We start from the raw sequence: 25,346 nt of genomic DNA, 5'->3' as shown, positions 1-25,346 counted from the left end.
TGTTTCACAGTGTATAGAAGACACAGTTAGAATCTGTTGTTTCAATCTGTTAGAATCTGTTGTTTCACAGTGTATAGAAGACAGTTAGAATCTGTTGTTTCACAGTGTATAGAAGACAGTTAGAATCTGTTGTTTCACAGTGTATAGAAGACAGTTAGAATCTGTTGTTTCACAGTGTATAGAAGACAGTTAGAATCTGTTGTTTCACAGTGTATAGAAGACAGTTAGAATCTGTTGTTTCACAGTGTATAGAAGACACAGTTAGAATCTGTTGTTTCACAGTGTATAGAAGACAGTTAGAATCTGTTGTTTCACAGTGTATAGAAGACACAGTTAGAATCTGTTGTTTCACAGTGTATAGAAGACACAGTTAGAATCTGTTGTTTCACAGTGTATAGAAGACAGTTAGAATCTGTTGTTTCACAGTGTATAGAAGACACAGTTAGAATCTGTTGTTTCACAGTGTATAGAAGACACAGTTAGAATCTGTTGTTTCACAGTGTATAGAAGACAGTTAGAATCTGTTGTTTCACAGTGTATAGACAGTTAGAATCTGTTGTTTCACAGTGTAGAATTAGAATCTGTTGTTTCACAGTGTATAGAAGACAGTTAGAATCTGTTGTTTCAGTGTAGAATTAGAATCTGTTGTTTCACAGTGTATAGAAGACACAGTTAGAATCTGTTGTTTCACAGTGTATAGAAGACAGTTAGAATCTGTTGTTTCACAGTGTATAGAAGACAGTTAGAATCTGTTGTTTCACAGTGTATAGACAGTTAGAATCTGTTGTTTCACAGTGTATAGAAGACACAGTTAGAATCTGTTGTTTCATCTGTTGTTTCACAGTGTATAGAAGACACTGTTGTTTCAGTGTATAGAAGACACAGTTAGAATCTGTTGTTTCACAGTGTATAGAAGACACAGTTAGAATCTGTTGTTTCACAGTGTATAGAAGACACAGTTAGAATCTGTTGTTTCACAGTGTATAGAAGACAGTTAGAATCTGTTGTTTCACAGTGTATAGAAGACAGTTAGAATCTGTTGTTTCACAGTGTATAGAAGACACAGTTAGAATCTGTTGTTTCACAGTGTATAGAAGACAGTTAGAATCTGTTGTTTCACTGTTGTGTATAGAAGACAGTTAGAATCTGTTGTTTCACAGTGTATAGAAGACAGTTAGAATCTGTTGTTTCACAGTGTATAGAAGACAGTTAGAATCTGTTGTTTCACAGTGTATAGAAGACACAGTTAGAATCTGTTGTTTCACAGTGTATAGAAGACAGTTAGAATCAGTTAGAATCTGTTGTTTCACAGTGTATAGAAGACACAGTTAGAATCTGTTGTTTCACAGTGTATAGAAGACAGTTAGAGAATCTGTTGTTTCACAGTGTATAGAGATGTAGAAGTTTCACACAGTTAGAATCTGTTGTTTCACAGTGTATAGTTAGAATCTGTTGTTTCACAGTGTATAGAAGACACAGTTAGAATCTGTTGTTTCACAGTGTATAGAAGACAGTTAGAAATCTGTTGTTTCACAGTGTATAGAAGACAGTTAGAATCTGTTGTTTCACAGTGTATAGAAGACAGTTAGAATCTGTTGTTTCACAGTGTATAGAAGACACAGTTAGAATCTGTTGTTTCACAGTGTATAGAAGACAGTTAGAATCTGTTGTTTCACAGTGTATAGAAGACACAGTTAGAATCTGTTGTTTCACAGTGTATAGAAGACAGTTAGAATCTGTTGTTTCACAGTGTATAGAAGACAGTTAGAATCTGTTGTTTCACAGTGTATAGAAGACACAGTTAGAATCTGTTGTTTCACAGTGTATAGAAGACACAGTTAGAATCTGTTGTTTCACAGTGTATAGAAGACAGTTAGAATCTGTTGTTTCACAGTGTATAGAAGACACAGTTAGAATCTGTTGTTTCACAGTGTATAGAAGACACAGTTAGAATCTGTTGTTTCACAGTGTATAGAAGACAGTTAGAATCTGTTGTTTCACAGTGTATAGAAGACACAGTTAGAATCTGTTGTTTCACAGTGTATAGAAGACAGTTAGAATCTGTTGTTTCACAGTGTATAGAAGACACTGTTGTTTCACAGTGTAGTTAGAATCTGTTGTTTCACAGTGTATAGAAGACACAGTTAGAATCTGTTGTTTCACAGTGTATAGAAGACACAGTTAGAATCTGTTGTTTCACAGTGTATAGAAGACAGTTAGAATCTGTTGTTTCACAGTGTATAGAAGACAGTTTAGAATCTGTTGTTTCACAGTGTATAGAAGACAGTTAGAATCTGTTGTTTCACAGTGTATAGAAGACAGTTAGAATCTGTTGTTTCACAGTGTATAGAAGACACTGTTGTTTCAGTTAGAATCTGTTGTTTCACAGTGTATAGAAGACACAGTTAGAATCTGTTGTTTCACAGTGTATAGAAGACAGTTAGAATCTGTTGTTTCACAGTGTCTGTTGTTTCATAGAAGACAGTTAGAATCTGTTGTTTCACAGTGTATAGAAGACAGTTAGAATCTGTTGTTTCACAGTGTATAGAAGACACAGTTAGAATCTGTTGTTTCACAGTGTATAGAAGACAGTTAGAATCTGTTTCACAGTTTCACAGTGTATAGAAGACAGTTAGAATCTGTTGTTTCACAGTGTATAGAAGACACAGTTAGAATCTGTTGTTTCACAGTGTATAGAAGACACAGTTAGAATCTGTTGTTTCACAGTGTATAGAAGACACAGTTAGAATCTGTTGTTTCACAGTGTATAGAAGACAATCTGTTGTTTCAGTTAGAATTAGAATCTGTTGTTTCACAGTGTATAGAAGACACAGTTAGAATCTGTTGTTTCACAGTGTATAGAAGACAGTTAGAATCTGTTGTTTCACAGTGTATAGAAGACAGTTAGAATCTTAGAATCTGTTTTTCACAGTGTATAGAAGACAGTTAGAATCTGTTGTTTCACAGTGTATAGAAGACAGTTAGAATCTGTTGTTTCACAGTGTATAGAAGACAGTTAGAATCTGTTGTTTCACAGTGTATAGAAGACACAGTTAGAATCTGTTGTTTCACAGTGTATAGAAGACACAGTTAGAATCTGTTGTTTCACAGTGTATAGAAGACAGTTAGAATCTGTTGTTTCACAGTGTATAGAAGACACAGTTAGAATCTGTTGTTTCACAGTGTATAGAAGACAGTTAGAATCTGTTGTTTCACAGTGTATAGAAGACACAGTTAGAATCTGTTGTTTCACAGTGTATAGAAGACACAGTTAGAATCTGTTGTTTCACAGTGTATAGAAGACAGTTAGAATCTGTTGTTTCACAGTGTATAGAAGACAGTTAGAATCTGTTGTTTCACAGTGTATAGAAGACACAGTTAGAATCTGTTGTTTCACAGTGTATAGAAGACACAGTTAGAATCTGTTGTTTCACAGTGTATAGAAGACAGTTAGAATCTGTTGTTTCACAGTGTATAGAAGACACAGTTAGAATCTGTTGTTTCACAGTGTATAGAAGACACAGTTAGAATCTGTTGTTTCACAGTGTATAGAAGACAGTTAGAATCTGTTGTTTCACAGTGTATAGAAGACACAGTTAGAATCTGTTGTTTCACAGTGTATAGAAGACACAGTTAGAATCTGTTGTTTCACAGTGTATAGAAGACAGTTAGAATCTGTTGTTTCACAGTGTATAGAAGACACAGTTAGAATCTGTTGTTTCACAGTGTATAGAAGACAGTTAGAATCTGTTGTTTCACAGTGTATAGAAGACACTGTTGTTTCACAGTGTAGAAGACACAGTTAGAATCTGTTGTTTCACAGTGTATAGAAGACACAGTTAGAATCTGTTGTTTCACAGTGTATAGAAGACACAGTTAGAATCTGTTGTTTCACAGTGTATAGAAGACAGTTAGAATCTGTTGTTTCACAGTGTATAGAAGACACAGTTAGAATCTGTTGTTTCACAGTGTATAGAAGACAGTTAGAATCTGTTGTTTCACAGTGTATAGAAGACAGTTAGAATCTGTTGTTTCACAGTGTATAGAAGACAGTTAGAATCTGTTGTTTCACAGTGTATAGAAGACACAGTTAGAATCTGTTGTTTCACAGTGTATAGAAGACACTGTTGTTTCACAGTTAGAATTAGAATCTGTTGTTTCACAGTGTATAGAAGACACAGTTAGAATCTGTTGTTTCACAGTGTATAGGAAGACAGTTAAGACAGTTAGAATCTGTTGTTTCACAGTGTATAGAAGACTGTTGTTTCACAGTTAGAATCTGTTGTTTCACAGTGTATAGAAGACACAGTTAGAATCTGTTGTTTCACAGTGTAGAAGACAGTTAGAATCTGTTGTTTCACAGTGTCTGTTGTTTCACAGTTTCATAGAAGACACAGTTAGAATCTGTTGTTTCACAGTGTATAGAAGACTGTTGTTTCACAGTTAGAATTAGAATCTGTTGTTTCCCAGTGTATAGAAGACAGTTAGAATCTGTTGTTTCACAGTGTATAGAAGACACAGTTAGAATCTGTTGTTTCACAGTGTATAGAAGACACAGTTAGAATCTGTTGTTTCACAGTGTATAGAAGACACAGTTAGAATCTGTTGTTTCACAGTGTATAGAAGACAGTTAGAATCTGTTGTTTCACAGTGTATAGAAGACACAGTTAGAATCTGTTGTTTCACAGTGTATAGAAGACACAGTTAGAATCTGTTGTTTCACAGTGTATAGAAGACAGTTAGAATCTGTTGTTTCACAGTGTATAGAAGACAGTTAGAATCTGTTGTTTCACAGTGTATAGAAGACACAGTTAGAATCTGTTGTTTCACAGTGTATAGAAGACAGTTAGAATCTGTTGTTTCACAGTGTATAGAAGACACAGTTAGAATCTGTTGTTTCACAGTGTATAGAAGACAGTTAGAATCTGTTGTTTCACAGTGTATAGAAGACACAGTTAGAATCTGTTGTTTCACAGTGTATAGAAGACAGTTAGAATCTGTTGTTTCACAGTGTATAGAAGACACAGTTAGAATCTGTTGTTTCACAGTGTATAGAAGACACAGTTAGAATCTGTTGTTTCACAGTGTATAGAAGACAGTTAGAATCTGTTGTTTCACAGTGTATAGAAGACACAGTTAGAATCTGTTGTTTCACAGTGTATAGAAGACACAGTTAGAATCTGTTGTTTCACAGTGTATAGAAGACACAGTTAGAATCTGTTGTTTCACAGTGTATAGAAGACACAGTTAGAATCTGTTGTTTCACAGTTAGAATCTGTTGTTTCACAGTGTATAGAAGACAGTTAGAATCTGTTGTTTCACAGTGTATAGAAGACAGTTAGAATCTGTTGTTTCACAGTGTATAGAAGACAGTTAGAATCTGTTGTTTCACAGTGTATAGAAGACACAGTTAGAATCTGTTGTTTCACAGTGTATAGAAGACACAGTTAGAATCTGTTGTTTCACAGTGTATAGAAGACAGTTAGAATCTGTTGTTTCACAGTGTATAGAAGACAATCTGTTGTTTCACAGTGTAGAATCTGTTGTTTCACAGTGTATAGAAGACAGTTAGAATCTGTTGTTTCACAGTGTATAGAAGACACAGTTAGAATCTGTTGTTTCACAGTGTATAGAAGACAGTTAGAATCTGTTGTTTCACAGTGTATAGAAGACAGTTAGAATCTGTTGTTTCACAGTGTATAGAAGACAGTTAGAATCTGTTGTTTCACAGTGTATAGAAGACAGTTAGAATCTGTTGTTTCACAGTGTATAGAAGACAGTTAGAATCTGTTGTTTCACAGTGTATAGAAGACACAGTTAGAATCTGTTGTTTCACAGTGTATAGAAGACAGTTAGAATCTGTTGTTTCACAGTGTATAGAAGACAGTTAGAATCTGTTGTTTCACAGTGTATAGAAGACAGTTAGAATCTGTTGTTTCACAGTGTATAGAAGACACAGTTAGAATCTGTTGTTTCACAGTGTATAGAAGACAGTTAGAATCTGTTGTTTCACAGTGTATAGAAGACACAGTTAGAATCTGTTGTTTCACAGTGTATAGAAGACAGTTAGAATCTGTTGTTTCACAGTGTATAGAAGACAGTTAGAATCTGTTGTTTCACAGTGTATATTAGAAGTGTACAGTTAGAATCTGTTGTTTCACAGTGTTAGAATTAGAATCTGTTGTTTCACAGTGTATAGAAGACAGTTAGAATCTGTTGTTTCACAGTTAGAAGACAGTTAGAATCTGTTGTTTCACAGTGTATAGAAGACAGTTAGAGTTGTTTCACAGTGTATAGAAGACAGTTAGAATCTGTTGTTTCACAGTGTATAGAAGACAGTTAGAATCTGTTGTTTCACAGTGTATAGAAGACACAGTTAGAATCTGTTGTTTCACAGTGTATAGAAGACACAGTTAGAATCTGTTGTTTCACAGTGTATAGAAGACAGTTAGAATCTGTTGTTTCACAGTGTATAGAAGACAGTTAGAATCTGTTGTTTCACAGTGTATAGAAGACAGTTAGAATCTGTTGTTTCACAGTGTATAGAAGACAGTTAGAATCTGTTGTTTCACAGTGTATAGAAGACACAGTTAGAATCTGTTGTTTCACAGTGTATAGAAGACAGTTAGAATCTGTTGTTTCACAGTGTATAGAAGTGTATAGAAGACAGTTAGAATCTGTTGTTTCACAGTGTATAGAAGACAGTTAGAATCTGTTGTTTCACAGTGTATAGAAGACAGTTAGAATCTGTTGTTTCACAGTGTATAAGACAGACTGTTGTTTCACAGTTAGAATCTGTTGTTTCACAGTGTATAGAAGACAGTTAGAATCTGTTGTTTCACAGTGTATAGAAGACAGTTAGAATCTGTTGTTTCACAGTGTATAGAAGACACAGTGTATAGAAGACAGTTAGAATCTGTTGTTTCACAGTGTATAGAAGACAGTTAGAATCTGTTGTTTCACAGTGTATAGAAGACACAGTTAGAATCTGTTGTTTCACAGTGTATAGAAGACAGTTAGAATCTGTTGTTTCACAGTGTATAGAAGACAGTTAGAATCTGTTGTTTCACAGTGTATAGAAGACACAGTTAGAATCTGCTCCTTGTTAAGAGGCAGAGCCTGGACAGCTGTGAGGAGGGAGAGAGAAAACAAGGGAAAGAGAGAAAACAAGGGAATGATAAAGACAGAAAGAGATGGAGAGGAGAGAGAGCAGTCTGTTGCCCCCTATAGTCATTCAGCACAGATGGACAGACCAGCTTGTAGTCTGTATTTAATAGTACATTTACAAAGGACCCTTAGGTTTTTCCAGTCGGTCAATGTTCTGATTTGTTCTACAGCCGTTAGGATGCCAGGTGTGGTATCTTGCTGATTTGTTCTACAGCCGTTAGGATGCCAGGTGTGGTATCTTGCTGATTTGTTCTACAGCCGTTAGGATGCCAGGTGTGGTATCTTGCTGATTTGTTCTACAGCCGTTAGGTGGTATCTTGCTGATTTGTTCTACAGCCGTTAGTGGTGGTATCTTGCTGATTTGTTCTACAGCCGTTAGGATGCCAGGTGTGGTATCTTGCTGATTTGTTCTACAGCCGTTAGGATGCCAGGTGTGGTATCTTGCTGATTTGTTGCCAGGTGTGTATCTTGCTGATTTGTTCTACAGCCGTTAGGATGCCAGGTGTGGTATCTTGCTGATTTGTTCTACAGCCGTTAGGATGACAGGTGTGGTATCTTGCTGATTTGTTCTACAGCCGTTAGGGTGACAGGTGTGGTATCTTGCTGATTTGTTCTACAGCCGTTAGGGTGCCAGGTGTGGTATCTTGCTGATTTGTTCTACAGCCGTTAGGATGCCAGGTGTGGTATCTTGCTGATTTGTTCTACAGCCGTTAGGATGCCAGGTGTGGTATCTTGCTGATTTGTTCTACAGCCGTTAGGATGCCAGGTGTGGTATCTTGCTGATTTGTTCTACAGCCGTTAGGATGACAGGTGTGGTATCTTGCTGATTTGTTCTACAGCCGTTAGGATGCGTTAGGCCGTTAGGGTGACAGGTGTGGTATCTTGCTGATTTGTTCTACAGCCGTTAGGTTAGGGTGACAGGTGTGGTATCTTGCTGATTTGTTCTACAGCCGTTAGGGTGATGATTTGTTCAGGTGTGTGTATCTTGCTGATTTGTTCTACAGCCGTTAGGATGCCAGGTGTGGTATCTTGCTGATTTGTTCTACAGCCGTTAGGATGCCAGGTGTGGTATCTTGCTGATTTGTTCTACAGCCGTTAGGATGCCAGGTGTGGTATCTTGCTGATTTGTTCTACAGCCGTTAGGATGCCAGGTGTGGTATCTTGCTGGTACGTTCGGATGCTGGTGTTTTGCTATTGTGTATCACTAACTTGACCATCTGTTACTAATAATACAATCTGAAGAGGAAACATATCAAAGTGATGGTATTGTGTTAATGTGTATTAATGTGTTGTCATTGTGTGTGTTCTCCAGGCAGCTCCAACAGCAGCAGCAGGCAGAGCTGGAGGTCCATCAGAGAGACGGCCTGACAGCCTACGACCTGTCTCAGGTACCCCACAGGAACCCTATAGCTGCCTGTTGATAATACAACATATAACATTGAGTCTTCCCTATACCCACTGTACCCAGTGTAGCTTACTTACCTGTCCATACCCCTGGCTTTTCATGCTAGACAGCTTCTGAAGCTGTTGATTGTATATCATTAAAGGCCCAGTGCAGTCAAAAATGTGATTTTCCTCTGTTTTATATATATTTACATACTATGATGTTGGAATAATACTGTGAAATTGTGAATATTATGATAATGCCCTTTTTTAGGTTAAGAGCTATTTGAAAAGCCCGCCTGAAATTTCAGCCTGTTTTTGGTGGGATGGAGTTTTGGTCTGCCTGGTGACATCACCAGGTGGTCAATTAGTTAATAGACCAACAAGAAAGAGTTCCAAACCTCTCTGCCAATAACAGCTAGTTTTCAGTTTTCCCCTCACAGAAATTGCTCTTTGCTAAGAAGCTATTTTTGTTTCTTTATGACAATTTTTAATAGAAAAATGGCTGCATTGGACATTTAAGAGGCTCAACTGTATAATTCAGTCAAATCAGGAAGTAAACAGAAACCAAATTATTCCTCAATGATTGTCTGAGGGGAAAAAAACATTGAAATTAGAATTTCAGTTTAGCTCCTCAACTGACTAAATTCAAATGGAATTGATCCAAATCCTGCTGTATAAATACTTTCTAGGGTTTCATTAAGTGAAGAGGTCCTTCCTCCTCTCTTTCTAGCTGTTGACTGTACATCAGTTTCTAGGGTTTCATTAAGTGAAGAGGTCCTTCCTCCTCTCTTTCTAGCTGTTGACTACATCAGTTTCTAGGGTTTCATTAAGTGAAGAGGTCCTTCCTCCTCTCTTTCTAGCTGTTGACTGTACATCAGTTTCTAGGGTTTCATTAAGTGAAGAGGTCCTTCCTCCTCTCTTTCTAGCTGTTGACTACATCAGTTTCTAGGGTTTCATTAAGTGAAGAGGTCCTTCCTCTCTTTCTCTGTTGACTTTCTAGCTGGGTTGACTTCCTCCTCTCTTTCTAGCTGTTGACATCAGTTTCTAGGGTTTCATTAAGTGAAGAGGTCCTTCCTCCTCTCTTTCTAGCTGTTGACTACATCAGTTTCTAGGGTTTCATTAAGTGAAGAGGTCCTTCCTCCTCTCTTTCTAGCTGTTGACTACATCAGTTTCTAGGGTTTCATTAAGTGAAGAGGTCCTTCCCTCCTTTCTAGCTGTTGACTACTCAGTTTCTTTTCATTAGCCTTCCTCCTCTCTTTCTAGCTTTTGACTCCTCCCTCCTCTCTTCTTTCTAGCTGTTGACTACATCAGTTTCTAGGGTTTCATTAAGTGAAGAGGTCCTTCCTCTGTACATCAGTTTCTAGGGTTTCATTAAGTGAAGAGGTCCTTCCTCCTCTCTTTCTAGCTGTTGACTACATCAGTTTCTAGGGTTTCATTAAGTGAAGAGGTCCTTCCTCCTCTCTTTCTAGCTGTTGACTTTCAGTTTCTAGCTTAAGTGAAGAGGTCCTGACTACATCAGTTTCTAGGGTTTCATTAAGTGAAGAGGTCCTTCCTCCTCTCTTTCTAGCTGTTGACTACATCAGTTTCTAGGGTTTCATTAAGTGAAGAGGTCCTTCCTCCTCTCTTTCTAGCTGTTGACTGTACATCAGTTTCTAGGGTTTCATTAAGTGAAGAGGTCCTTCCTCCTCTCTTTCTAGCTGTTGACTACATCAGTTTCTGTTGACTGCTGTTGACATCAGTTTCTAGGGTTTCATTAAGTGAAGAGGTCCTTCCTCCTCTCTTTCTAGCTGTTGACTACATCAGTTTCTAGGGTTTCATTAAGTGAAGAGGTCCTCCCTCCTCTCTTTCTAGCTGTTGACTACATCAGTTTCTAGGGTTTCATTAAGTGAAGAGGTCCTTCCTCCTCTCTTTCTAGCTGTTGACTACATCAGTTTCTAGGGTTTCATTAAGTGAAGAGGTCCTTCCTCCTCTCTTTCTAGCTGTTGACTGTACATCAGTTTCTAGGGTTTCATTAAGTGAAGAGGTCCTTCCTCCTCTCTTTCTAGCTGTTGACTGTACATCTGCAAGGGGGATATACTCATACCCTTGTATTACTAAATTAAGTCATCCTTCCCTCCTGTCTCCCTCCAGGTGCCCGTTCCCAGTGTGGGAGGAGGGGTTCACGAGGCGGGCAAGAACACTGACAAGACGGACACCATGTTCTCACAGGAGAGAGACCCACGCTTTGCTGACATGTACTCCGGCATCTCTGGCTGTACGACATCTAGTTATTTTCTCACCTCTACTCGTCTTGGTGTGTGTGTGTGTGTGTGTGTGTGTGTGTGTGTGTGTGTGTGTGTGTGTGTGTGTATGTGTTTAGATAAGTGTTGATCAGCCAGTGTGTGTTGAAAGGCCCATGGTAGACGGTTGGTTGTGATGGTGGTCTTTCATCCAGGGGAGAAATGTAAAACAACCTCCACACAACTCAATCAGAACTGAACTTTCTCTCGCTCTCTCTCCCTCTCCATTCCCTCCCTCTCTCTGACTGTGGTATATTTTTAGCTCTTTCTCCCTCTTTCTGAATGTTTCTGTTTGTCTCTCTCCCTCCATCTCTCTGTCTGTCTCTGTCTGTCTGTCTCCCTCCATCTCTCTTTTTTCCTCTCTGTCTGTCTCCCTCTCTCTCTCCCTATCTCTTTCTGTCTCCTCTCTCTGTCTCTCTCTGTCTCCCCCTCTCTGTTTCTCTCCCTCTCTCTCTCTCCCTCTCTCTCTGTCTCTCTCCCTCTCTCTCTCTCCCTCTCTCTCTCTGTCTCTCTCTCTGTCTGCCTCTCTTTCTGTCTGCTTTTCTTTCTCTCTGTATGTCTCTCTGAATGTCTCTTTGTCTGTCTCTACCTCTTTCTAAATGTCACTCTTTCTAAATATATTTCTCTGAATGTCTGTCTCTCCCTCTATATATATCTCTATAAACGGTGTGTGTATTGTGTCTCTCCCTCTATATATCTCTCTAAACGGTGTGTGTATTGTGTCTCTCCCTCTATATATCTCTCTATAAACGGTGTGTATAGTCTCTCCCTCTATATATATCTCTCTATAAACGGTGTGTGTATTGTGTCTCTCCCTCTATATATCTCTCTCTATAAACGGTGTGTGTATTGTCTCTCTCCCTCTATATATCTCTCTCTATAAACGGTGTGTGTATTGTGTCTCTCTCTCTATATATATCTCTCTATAAACGGTGTGTGTATTGTCTCTCTCCCTCTATATATCTCTATAAACGGTGTGTGTATTGTCTCTCCCTCTATATATCTCTCTCTATAAATGGTGTGTGTATTGTCTCTCCCTCTATATATCTCTCTATAAACGGTGTGTATAGTCTCTCCCTCTATCTATCTCTATAAACGGTGTGTGTATTGTGTCTCTCCCTCTATATATCTCTCTCTATAAACGGTGTGTGTATTGTCTCTCCCTCTATATATCTCTATAAATGGTGTGTGTATTGTTATCTCCCTCTATATATCTCTATAAACGGTGTGTATAGTCTCTCCCTCTATATATCTCTATAAACGGTGTGTATAGTCTCTCCCTCTATATATCTCTATAAACGGTGTGTATATTGTCTCTCCCTCTATATATCTCTATAAACGGTGTGTATTGTGTCTCTCCCTCTATATATCTCTATAAACGGTGTGTATAGTCTCTCCCTCTATATATCTCTATAAACGGTGTGTGTATTGTCTCTCCCTCTATATATCTCTATAAACGGTGTGTATTGTGTCTCTCCCTCTATATATATCTCTATAAACGGTGTGTATAGTCTCTCCCTCTATATATCTCTATAAACGGTGTGTGTATTGTCTCTCCCTCTATATATATCTCTCTATAAACGGTGTGTGTATTGTGTCTCTCCCTCTATATATCTCTATAAACGGTGTGTGTATTGTGTCTCTCTCTCTATATATCTCTATAAACGGTGTGTGTATTGTGTCTCTCCCTCTATATATCTCTATAAATGGTGTGTGTATTGTTACCTCCCTCTATATATCTCTATAAACGGTGTGTGTATTGTCTCTCCCTCTATATATCTCTCTATAAACGGTGTGTGTATTGTGTCTCTCCCTCTATATATCTCTCTATAAACGGTGTGTGTATTGTGTCTCTCCCTCTATATATCTCTCTATAAACGGTGTGTATTGTCTTTCTCCCTCTATATATCTCTCTATAAACGGTGTGTGTATTGTGTCTCTCCCTCTATATATATCTCTATAAAACGGTGTGTGTATTGTGTCTCTCCCTCTATATATATCTCTCTATAAACAGTGTGTGTATTGTGTCTCTCCTCTATATATCTCTCTATAAACGGTGTGTGTATTGTGTCTCTCTATATATCTCTCTATAAACGGTGTGTGTATTGTGTCTCTCTCCTCTATATATCTCTATAAACGGTGTGTGTATTGTCTCTTCCTCTATATATCTCTCTCTATAAACGGTGTGTATTGTGTCTCTCCCTCTATATATCTCTATAAACGGTGTGTATAGTCTCCCTCTATATATCTCTATAAACGGTGTGTGTATTGTCTCTCCCTCTATATATCTCTCTATAAACGGTGTGTGTATTGTGTCTCTCCCTCTATATATCTCTCTATAAACGGTGTGTGTATTGTGTCTCTCCCTCTATATATCTCTCTCTATAAACGGTGTGTATTGTCTTTCTCCCTCTATATATCTCTCTATAAACGGTGTGTGTATTGTGTCTCTCCCTCTATATATATCTCTATAAACGGTGTGTGTATTGTGTCTCTCCCTCTATATATATCTCTCTATAAACAGTGTGTGTATTGTGTCTCTCCCTCTATATATCTCTCTATAAACGGTGTGTGTATTGTGTCTCCCTCTATATATCTCTCTATAAACGGTGTGTGTATTGTGTCTCTCCCTCTATATATCTCTATAAACGGTGTGTGTATTGTCTCTTCCTCTATATATCTCTCTCTATAAACGGTGTGTATTGTGTCTCTCCCTCTATATATCTCTATAAACGGTGTGTATAGTCTCCCTCTATATATCTCTATAAACGGTGTGTGTATTGTCTCTCCCTCTATATATCTCTCTCTATAAACGGTGTGTGTATTGTCTCTCCCTCTATATATCTCTATAAACGGTGTGTGTATTGTCTCTCCCTCTATATATCTCTATAAACGGTGTGTGTATTGTCTCTCCCTCTATATATCTCTATAAACGGTGTGTGTATTGTCTCTCCCTCTATATATCTCTCTCTATAAATGGTGTGTGTATTGTGTCTCCCTCTATATATCTCTCTCTATAAACGGTGTGTGTATTGTCTCTCCCTCTATATATCTCTCTCTATAAACGGTGTGTGTATTGTCTCTCCCTCTATATATCTCTATAAACGGTGTGTGTATTGTCTCTCCCTCTATATATCTCTATAAACGGTGTGTGTATTGTGTTGTTCCAGCTGGTGAGAAGAAAATGATGGTTCCTTCGTCTACAGCGGGAGGTCAGCAGCTCTACTCCCAGAACTCTCCCTTCCAGCCCGGACACTCTGCCAAGAGCTTCAGGTACACCTCTCTGTGGGTCTCTGTGGGTTGTGTGTGGGTCTCTGTGGGTTGTGTGTGGGTCTCTGTGGGTTGTGTGTGGGTCTGTGTGGGTCTCTGTGGGTTGTGTGTGGGTCTCTGTGGGTTGTGTGTGGGTCTGTGTGGGTCTCTGTGGGTTGTGTGTGGGTCTCTGTGGGTTGTGTGGGTTCTCTGTGGGGTCTCTGTGGGTTGTGTGTGGGTCTCTGTGGGTTGTGTGTGGGTCTCTGTGGGTTGTGTGTGGGTCTCTGTGGGTTGTGTGTGGGGTCTCTGTGGGTCTGTGTGGGTTGTGTGGGGTCTCTGTGGGTTGTGGGTGTGGGGGTCTCTGTGTGTGTGTCTGTGGGTTGTGTGTGGGTCTGTGGGTCTGTGTGGGTCTCTGTGGGTCTCTGTGGGTTGTGTGTGGGTCTCTGTGGGTCTGTGTGGGGTTGTGTGTGGGGTCTCTGTGGGTCTCTGTGGGTTGTGTGTGGGTCTCTGTGGGTTGTGTGTGGGTCTCTGTGGGTTGTGTGTGGGTCTCTGTGGGTTGTGTGTGGGTCTGTGTGGGTTGTGTGTGGGTCTCTGTGGGTTGTGTGTGGGTCTCTGTGGGTCTCTGTGGGTTGTGTGTGGGTCTCTGTGGGTCTGGGTGTGTGGGTTGTGTGTGGGTCTCTGTGGGTTGTGTGTGGGTCTCTGTGGGTTGTGTGTGGGTCTCTGTGGGTTGTGTGTGGGTCTCTGTGGGTCTCTGTGGGTTGTGTGGGGTCTCTGTGGGTTGTGTGTGGGTCTCTGTGGGTTGTGTGTGGGTCTCTGTGGGTTGTGTGTGGGTCTGTGTGGGTTGTGTGTGGGTCTGTGTGGGTTGTGTGTGGGTCTGTGTGGGTTGTGTGTGGGTTGTGTGTGTGGGTTGTGTGGGTCTCTGTGGGTTGTGTGTGGGTCTCTGTGGGTTGTGTGTGGGTCTGTGTGGGTTGTGTGTGGGTCTGTGGGTTGTGTTGTGTGTGGGTCTGTGTGGGTCTCTGTGGGTTGTGTGGGGTCTGTGGGGTTGTGTGTGGGTCTGTGTGGGTTGTGTGTGGGTCTGTGGGGTTGTGTGTGGGTCTCTGTGGGTCTCTGTGGGTTGTGTGTGGGTCTGTGTGGGTTGTGTGTGGGTCTCTGTGGGTTGTGTGTGGGTCTCTGTGGGTTGTGTGTGGGTCTGTGTGGGTTGTGTGTGGGTCTGTGTGGGTTGTGTGTGGGTCTCTGTGGGTTGTGTGTGGGTCTGTGTGGGTTGTGTGTGGGTCTCTGTGGGTCGTGTCTGGGTCTCTGTGGGTTGTGTGTGGGTCTCTGTGGGTCTGTGTGGGTCTGTGTGTACGTGCATGCATGCACATTAGCGTGTGTGTTTAAAGTTGAAGGCCGTGAGGAAACACAGGGCCTCAGGTGATGCTTAAACAACTGAGCAGACTAGAGTTGACAGATGTGAACAGTTAAATGTGTTGTTAAAGTATAAACTAAATATGACCGTCTGCATGGGGTCTATTTAAAGGCTCTCATGTCACACATTTACTTGGAATGCTGTCTGTCTGTCTGTGTGTTTTACACAGCTCCTCAGTGATCCATGTCCCGGGGGTGAACGATATCCAGCCGTCGGGATCGTCCAATCAGAACCTAGCTCAGATCTCCAGACAGCTCAACCCAGGACAGGTGGCCTGGACTGGCAACAGACCCCCGTTCTCTGGCCAGGTACACACACACACACACACACACACAGGACTAACAACAGACCCTACCTTCTCAGGCCAGGTCTCTCACACACAGGACTAACAACAGACCCTACCTTCTCAGGCCAGGTAAAACACAAACAGGACTAACAACAGACCCTACCTTCTCAGGCCAGGTAAAACACAAACAGGACTAACAACAGACCCTACCTTCTCAGGCCAGGTCTCTTACACACAGGACTAACAACAGACCCTACCTTCTCAGGCCAGGTAAAACACACACAGGACTAACAACAGACCCTACCTTCTCAGGCCAGGTCTCTCACACACAGGACTAACAACAGACCCTACCTTCTCAGGCCAGGTAAAACAGACCCTACAGGCCAGGACTAACAACAGACCCTACCTTCTCAGGCCAGGTAAAACACAACAGACCCTAGGACTCAGGACAGACCCTACCTTCTCAGGCCAGGTCTCTTACACACAGGACTAACAACAGACCCTACCTTCTCAGGCCAGGTAAAACACACACAGGACTAACAACAGACCCTACCTTCTCAGGCCAGGTAAAACACACACAGGACTAACAACAGACCCTACCTTCTCAGGCCAGGTCTCTTACACACAGGACTAACAACAGACCCTACCTTCTCAGGCCAGGTAAAACACACACAGGACTAACAACAGACCCTACCTTCTCAGGCCAGGTAAAACACACACAGGACTAACAACAGACCCTACCTTCTCAGGCCAGGTCTCTTACACACAGGACTAACAACAGACCCTACCTTCTCAGGCCAGGTCTCTTACACACAGGACTAACAACAGACCCTACCTTCTCAGGCCAGGTCTCTTACACACAGGACTAACAACAGACCCTACCTTCTCAGGCCAGGTAAAACACACACAGGACTAACAACAGACCCTACCTTCTCAGGCCAGGTAAAAGGACTAACAACAGACCCTAGGCCACTAACACACAGACCCTACCTTCTCAGGCCAGGTAAAACACACACAGGACTAACAACAGACCCTACCTTCTCAGGCCAGGTAAAACACACACAGGACTAACAACAGACCCTACCTTCTCAGGCCAGGTAAAACTCTCACACACAGGACTAACAACAGACCCTACCTTCTCAGGCCAGGTAAAACAGGACTAACAACAGACCCTACCTTCTCAGGCCAGGTAAAACACTAACTACCTTCTCACACACAGGACTAACAACAGACCCTACCTTCTCAGGCCAGGTCTCTTACACACAGGACTAACAACAGACCCTACCTTCTCAGGCCAGGTCTCAGGCCAGGTCTCTTACACACAGGACTAACAACAGACCCTACCTTCTCAGGCCAGGTCTCTTACACACAGGACTAACAACAGACCCTACCTTCTCAGGCCAGGTAAAACACACACAGGACTAACAACATACCCTACCTTCTCAGGCCAGGCCAGGTCTCTCACACACAGGACTAACAACATACCCTACCTTCTCAGGCCAGGTCTCTTACACACAGGACTAACAACATACCCTACCTTCTCAGGCCAGGTAAAACACACACAGGACTAACAACAGACCCTACCTTCTCAGGCCAGGTCTCTCACACACAGGACTAACAACATACCCTACCTTCTCAGGCCAGGTCTCTCACACACAGGACTAACAACATACCCTACCTTCTCAGGCCAGGTAAAACACACACAGGACTAACAACAGACCCTACCTTCTCAGGCCAGGTCTCTCACACACAGGACTAACAACATACCCTACCTTCTCAGGCCAGGTAAAACACACAGACCTGAACATGTAGCAGAGATGATTTGTGTTGTGAGTAGAGTCAGACAGAATCCAGAAATCTGAAACTGTATAAATATCTGTAGAATCACTCCAGACTTGGTTCCATTCCAGATCTAATGCCTAGGTGTTGTAGGTGTTTTCTAGTCAGGCAGACGACACTGATCACACACTGACTCCCATAGCTACTACAGAATGTAGGCTTCTCTGCCTTGGTTGACAACAGGAATCCTCTACGGCTAACCAATAGCATCATTAGCATTTCTAATGAAATGCGTTTCAGTGGTCGCTATGCAGATTCTCTCTCTCTTTCTCCTCGCTTCAGTGAATCTCATCAGCAGAGCCTGGTAATGGTGTGTGTGTGTGTGTGGCTGGGTGGGTGTGTTTTCTCTGATCTGCATATCGGACCACACGACATGCGTGTGTGTTGAGCATATGGTGTTTAGCAGGCTCATTTGTCTTCTCAACCTACACCAGTAACACACACACACACACGTCTCTCTGCTAGTCTAGTACAACACACACGTCTCTCTGCTAGTCTAGTAAAACACACACGTCTCTCTGCTAGTCTAGTAAAACACACACGTCTCTCTGCTAGTCTAGTAAAACACACACGTCTCTCTGCTAGTCTAGTACAACACACACGTCTCTCTGCTAGTCTAGTACAACACACACGTCTCTCTGCTAGTCTAGTAAAACACACACGTCTCTCTGCTAGTCTAGTACAACACACACGTCTCTGCTAGTCTAGTACAACACACACGCTGCTAGTCTAGTACAACACACACACTCTCTCTAGTCTAGTCTAGTCTAGTAACACACACGTCTCTCTGCTAGTCTAGTACAACACACACATCTCTCTGCTAGTCTAGTACAACACACACGTCTCTCTGCTAGTCTAGTACAACACACACGTCTCTCTGCTAGTCTAGTAAAACACACACGTCTCTCTGCTAGTCTAGTAAAACACACACGTCTCTCTGCTAGTCTAGTACAACACACACGTCTCTCTGCTAGTCTAGTACAACACACACGTCTCTCTGCTAGTCTAGTACAACACACACGTCTCTCTGCTAGTCTAGTACAACACACACGTCTCTCTGCTAGTCTAGTACAACACACACGTCTCTCTGCTAGTCTAGTACACACACACACGTCTCTCTGCTAGTCTAGTACAACACACACGTCTCTCTGCTAGTCTAGTACTAGTCTAGTACAACACACACGTCTCTCTGCTAGTCTAGTACAACACACACGTCTCTCTGCTAGTCTAGTACAACACTAGTACAACACACACGTCTCTCTGCTAGTCTAGTACAACACACACGTCTCTCTGCTAGTCTAGTACAACACACACGTCTCTCTGCTAGTCTAGTACAACACACACGTCTCTCTGCTAGTCTAGTACAACACACACGTCTCTCTGCTAGTCTAGTACAACACACACGTCTCTCTGCTAGTCTAGTACAACACACACGTCTCTCTGCTAGTCTAGTACAACACACACACTCAATTCTTTTTCCTTCTCTCTCTCTCTCTATCCAGTCCACTAAGGCCCAGTCCAGTCCGTTTGGGATAGGCTCTGGCCACAGTTACCAAGGAGACCCATCTTCCTATAGCCCCCTGTCCTCCCCTGCCACCTCATCGCCCAGCGGCAATGCCTACTCTGGACTGGCCAACCGGAGCACGGCGTTCGGTAAGCACCAGCCAATCACAGCAAAGCATTCCATCAAAAAGATGTTTGTCTCATTCTCTTCCAGGATTTATCCAATCATGTTTGATCAGTGATAACATCAAAGGGTGTGTGTGTGTGTGTGTGTACATACTCTGGAATGATGGCTTTCTAGGCAGAGTTGCAAAGAAAAAGCCATATCTCAGACTGGCCAATAAAAATAAAAGATTAAGATGGTCAAAAGAACACAGACACAGAGGAACTCTGCCTAGAAGGCCAGCGTCATGGAGTTGCCTCTTCACTGTTGACGTTGAGACTGGGGTTTTGTGGGTACTATTTAATGAAGCTGCCAGTTGAGGACTTGTGAGGCGTTTGTTTCTCAAACTAGACACACTAATGTACTTGTCCTCTTGCTATGTTGTGTACCGGGGACTCCCCCTCTTTCTATTCTGGTTAGAGACAGTTTTCGCTGTTATGTGAGGGGAGTAGTACACAGCGTTGTATGAGATCTTCAGTTCCTTGGCAATTTCTCACATGGAATAGCCGTCATTTCACAGAACAAGAATAGACTGACACGTTTCAGAAGAAAGTTCTTTGTTTCTGGCCATTTTGAGCCTGTAATCGAACCCACTAATGTTGATGCTCCAGATATTCAACTAGTCTAAAGTAGGCTAGTTTTATTGCTTCTTTAATCAGAACAACAGTTTTCAGCTGTACTAAACATAATTGCAAGGGTTTTCTAATGATCAATTAGCCTTTTAAAATTATAAACTTGGATAAGCTAACACAACGTGACATTGGAACACAGTAGTGATGGTTGCTGATAATGGGCCTCTGTACGCCTATGTAGATATTCCATTTAAAATCAGCCGTTTCCAGCTACAATAGTCATTTATAACATTAACAATGTTGACACTGTATTTCGGATCAATTTGATGTTATTTTAATGGACAAAAAAAATTGCTTTTCTTTCAAAAACAAATATATTTCTAAGTGACCCCAAACATTTAAAATACTGTTTATATATATATATATATATATATATATATATACTGTTTATATACATACGTACTGTTTATATCCTGCTAGGTTTGCAAAATGTTCCGTACATTCCCAAGTTTTCCAGAAATCCTGGTTGGACGATTCCTGGATTTCCTGCTCATTCCCTCTTGATTCTGGGAACATTCCAATCGGGATTTCTGGAAACCTTGGGAATTTGGAGAAAGTTACTTAACCAAACCTGGGTACAAATCTGGGTCCTAACCTACAAACCTGGGTCCTAACCTACAAACCTGAGTCCTAACCTACAAACCTGTGTCCTAACCTACAAACCTGGGTCCTAACCTACAAACCTGGGTCCTAACCTACAAACCTGGGTCCTAACCTACAAACCTGGGTCCTAACCTACAAACCTGGGTCCTAACCTACAAACCTGGGTCCTAACCTACAAACCTGGGTCCTAACCTACAAACCTGGGTCCTAACCTACAAACCTGGGTCCTAACCTACAAACCTGGGTCCTAACCTACAAACTGGGTCCTAACCTACAAACCTGGGTCCTAACCTACAAACCTGGGTCCTAACCTACAAACCTGGGTCCTAACCTACAAACCTGGGTCCTAACCTACAGGTTTTGGTGCAGTCTTTGTTCCCGCCAAGCACTTGCACACCTGACTCTTCTCTGAGGAGTTGAATTCAAAGCCTGGGACAGCCTGTATCTTTCATGATTGGCCACTTGGGTTCATGTTGAGGCTTTCACAGTGTTCTCTTGAAAAAGCCTGAAACTGGCTGAATCTGCTTTACGTATATTTAACATCCACACACACAGCGCGTTTAACACACACACACCGCGTTTAACACACACACACCACGTTTAACACACACACACCACGTTTAACACACACACACCACGTTTAACACACACACACCACGTTTAACACACACACACCACGTTTAACACACACACACCACATTTAACACACACACACCACATTTAACACACACACACACACACCACGTTTAACACACACACCACATTTAACACACACACACACCACATTTAACACACACACACCACGTTTAACACACACACACCACATTTAACACACACACAGCACATTTAACACACACACAGCACATTTAACACACACACACCACATTTAACACACACACACCACGTTTAACACACACACACCACGTTTAACACACACACACCACGTTTAACACACACACACAGCACGTTTAACACACACACACAGCACGTTTAACACACACACACAGCACGTTTAACACACACACACCACGTTTAACACACACACACCACGTTTAACACACACACACACCACGTTTAACACACACACACCACATTTAACACACACACACCACGTTTAACACACACACACCACATTTAACACACACACACACACACATTTAACACACACACACACCACGTTTAACACACACACACACGTTTTAACACACACACACAGCACGTTTAACACACACACACAGCACGTTTAACACACACACACAGCACGTTTAACACACACACACAGCACGTTTAACACACACACACAGCACGTTTAACACACACACACACACGTTTAACACACACACACACAACACACACACACACGTTTAACACACACACACACACGTTTAACACACACACACACCACGTTTAACACACACACACACACAGCACGTTTAACACACACACACACAGCACGTTTAACACACACACACACAGCACACACACACACCAGTTTAACACACACACACACCACGTTTAACACACACACACACACCATGTTTAACACACACACACACACCATGTTTAACACACACACACACAGCACGTTTAACACACACACACAGCCATTACCCCTTTCATCCCATGACTTCAGATCGGGTGAGAGGATCCCAGGCCAAATCAGGTCTGCACACACACACACACACACACACACACAGGAATGTGAAAACATTGTGAACATATCCTTTAGGGTGATTTTAGAAGTGAAGTGTTGACAGTACAGTGTACGTCCTTGTCTTTTGGGATATGTTATGTAAAGTGAGGTCATGTTTTAGCAATGTACCATCTCCACAAAGGAAACCTGGTAACATACCTAAACCTCTCCATGTGGGCTGTGCACTGACTATCTCCTTTGGACTAGTCCTTCATAGGGTAGAGGTTAAAGGTCAAAGTTAACCGTACTATGTGCTGGGGTTGCCTTGCAGTCCAACCAAGAGGAATGGAATCCACAGCAGATATTCAGCAGCTACAGGGGGAAAGCAGTGTTTTTGATGACAGATGTTGCTGTCGTTACATATGAGACATTAAAAATGGAGTAGAACAGACGGCAGCACTTTCATAAATCTCTCCCCCTCAGTCGTCCAGAATCTGTCCAGGCTATACTTTACTGTTGGGGCAGAACATCTAGCTTGTGCATTTAAATTGTGTATTAGAATGTATTAGTAGTAGTGGCACATCTCAGGGCATCATAGATCTGTGTCTCTCTCTCCTCTGTCCTCTCTATCTCTCTGTCTCTTTCTCCCTATTTCTTTGTCCTCTCTTTCTCTCTCCTCCCTCTTTCTCTCTCCTCCCTCTTTCTCTCTCCTGTCTTTTTCTTAATCTCTCTCAGCTGGGGGAAATGGGTGTCTGGTCTATCCATGACCATCTGATGAGCTTTTAATGGACAATCATTACACTAATGGACTAGTCCTCTATCCTTCTAACACACATACTCTCCCTTTGTCCTTCTGTTTCTTTCTGTCTCTCTCTCCTCCGGGCTAGTCTTGGTGCAGAGACAGAGGTGAGGAGAGATATTAAGAAATAGAAGTAAATTACAGCCGATCTGTTTCCCAGCACTTCTCATTTCCTCTGTCGTTGTGTGTTTTGTCATTTCCCTTTATTGTTGCGTTTGTTTACTTTGTCAGTCATTTACCGATTTGTTTCCATTCTATAAACAAACAATCATCTCTCCGCTCGCCTGACTAATCGTTCCTCTCCTCCTTTATTTCTGCTCGCGTTCCTCCCTCCCTCATTATTTACGGCGATAAACTGTCAAGGTTCCGTGTGCTGAGGAGTGTGTTTATGGTCATCTCTCTCAGCAGCAGGATATGAGTTATGCTAGGGGATATATTGTAGAGCTTATCAATCCACTTCTGTTTAATGTGGAGAGACCCCCCACTCACACACACACACACACACACACACATTCACTCACACACACACACACACACACACACACATTCACTCACACACACACACACACACACACACTTCACTCACACACACTCACACACACACACACACACACATTCACTCACACACACACACACACACACATACACACACAGAGAACTCATAGCTCTGAAATCATCCCCCTACAGGGTGTCATGCAGTGTGTTAGTGCACCAGACAGTATTTGTCTCCCTGTGTGTCTGTCTGGCTCAGTATGTGTCTGTCTGTAGAGAGGAGAGAGGAAATGAAGTGGAACGACTGCTGCTGTGTTTCTCACTTGTGAGAGTGTGTGAGGTCATCACAGTGGGACACAGTCGCTCCTCAATGCTCTGTGTGTGAGGTCATCACAGTGGGACACAGTCACTCCTCAATGCTCTGTGTGTGAGGTCACCACAGTGGGGCACAGTCGCTCCTCAATGCTCTGTGTGTGAGGTCATCACAGTGGGGCACAGTCGCTCCTCGATGCTCTGTGTGTGAGGTCATCACAGTGGGACACAGTCGCTCCTCAATGCTCTGTGTGTGAGGTCACCACAGTGGGGCACAGTCGCTCAATGCTCTGTGTGTGAGGTCACCACAGTGGGGCACAGTCGCTCCTCAATGCTCTGTGTGTGAGGTCATCACAGTGGGGCACAGTCGCTCCTCGATGCTCTGTGTGTGAGGTCATCACAGTGGGACACAGTCGCTCCTCAATGCTCTGTGTGTGAGGTCACCACAGTGGGGCACAGTCGCTCCTCAATGCTCTGTGTGTGAGGTCATCACAGTGGGACACAGTCGCTCCTCAATGCTCTGTGTGTGAGGTCACCACAGTGGGACACAGTCGCTCCTCAATGCTCTGTGTGTGAGGTCACCACAGTGGGGCACAGTCGCTCCTCAATGCTCTGTGTGTGAGGTCACCACAGTGGGGCACAGTCGCTCCTCAATGCTCTGTGTGTGAGGTCACCACAGTGGGGCACAGTCGCTCCTCAATGCTCTGTGTGTGAGGTCATCACAGTGGGACACAGTCGCTCCTCAATGCTCTGTGTGTGAGGTCATCACAGTGGGACACAGTCGCTCCTCAATGCTCTGTGTGTGAGGTCATCACAGTGGGACACAGTCACTCCTCAATGCTCTGTGTGTGAGGTCACCACAGTGGGGCACAGTCGCTCCTCAATGCTCTGTGTGTGAGGTCATCACAGTGGGGCACAGTCGCTCCTCGATGCTCTGTGTGTGAGGTCATCACAGTGGGACACAGTCGCTCCTCAATGCTCTGTGTGTGAGGTCACCACAGTGGGGCACAGTCGCTCCTCAATGCTCTGTGTGTGAGGTCATCACAGTGGGACACAGTCGCTCCTCAATGCTCTGTGTGTGAGGTCACCACAGTGGGGCACAGTCGCTCCTCAATGCTCTGTGTGTGAGGTCATCACAGTGGGACACAGTCGCTCCTCAATGCTCTGTGTGTGAGGTCACCACAGTGGGACACAGTCGCTCCTCAATGCTCTGTGTGTGAGGTCACCACAGTGGGGCACAGTCGCTCCTCAATGCTCTGTGTGTGAGGTCACCACAGTGCTTTATATCACTTCATGCACAGTCGCTCCTCAATGCTCTGTGTGTGAGGTCATCACAGTGGGACACAGTCGCTCCTCAATGCTCTGTGTGTGAGGTCATCACAGTGGGACACAGTCGCTCCTCAATGCTCTGTGTGTGAGGTCATCACAGTGGGACACAGTCGCTCCTCAATGCTCTGTGTGTGAGGTCATCACAGTGGGACACAGCCGCTCCTCAATGCTCTGTGTGTAAGGTCATCACAGTGGGGCACAGTCGCTCCTCAATGCTCTGTGTGTGAGGTCATCACAGTGGGACACAGCCAGGCCACTCCTCAATGCTC

The 25,346-nt window shown here is 42.7% G+C and overlaps 1 protein-coding gene and 2 long non-coding RNA genes across 8 annotated transcripts in view; all 3 read left to right on the top strand.

Moving 5' to 3' along the window:
- arnt2 (aryl-hydrocarbon receptor nuclear translocator 2) overlaps positions 1–25,346 on the top strand; it is a 121,865-nt gene that overhangs the window by 87,749 nt on the left and 8,770 nt on the right. For all 6 annotated transcript variants that reach the window (XM_042316168.1, XM_042316165.1, XM_042316164.1 and 3 more), the window contains 5 exons: positions 8,480–8,555; positions 10,684–10,807; positions 14,003–14,105; positions 15,656–15,794; positions 19,114–19,264. In XM_042316168.1, coding sequence (XP_042172102.1) covers positions 8,480–8,555; positions 10,684–10,807; positions 14,003–14,105; positions 15,656–15,794; positions 19,114–19,264 — 593 coding nt within the window. The remainder of the gene's footprint in view (positions 1–8,479; positions 8,556–10,683; positions 10,808–14,002; positions 14,106–15,655; positions 15,795–19,113; positions 19,265–25,346) is intronic.
- Positions 7,513–8,113, top strand: LOC121845250. The gene is made up of 3 exons (XR_006082474.1): positions 7,513–7,598; positions 7,670–8,008; positions 8,076–8,113. It is a non-coding gene; the product is annotated as an uncharacterized LOC121845250 (long non-coding RNA).
- Positions 16,585–16,876, top strand: LOC121845251. Its single transcript, XR_006082475.1, has 2 exons — positions 16,585–16,714; positions 16,776–16,876. It is a non-coding gene; the product is annotated as an uncharacterized LOC121845251 (long non-coding RNA).

The sequence above is a fragment of the Oncorhynchus tshawytscha genome, unplaced genomic scaffold, assembly GCF_018296145.1.
Source record: "Oncorhynchus tshawytscha isolate Ot180627B unplaced genomic scaffold, Otsh_v2.0 Un_contig_6529_pilon_pilon, whole genome shotgun sequence".
NCBI classification, from domain to species: domain Eukaryota; kingdom Metazoa; phylum Chordata; class Actinopteri; order Salmoniformes; family Salmonidae; genus Oncorhynchus; species Oncorhynchus tshawytscha.
Note: the sequence above shows the minus strand (reverse complement) of the source record. Positions and strands in the feature narration are given on the sequence as shown.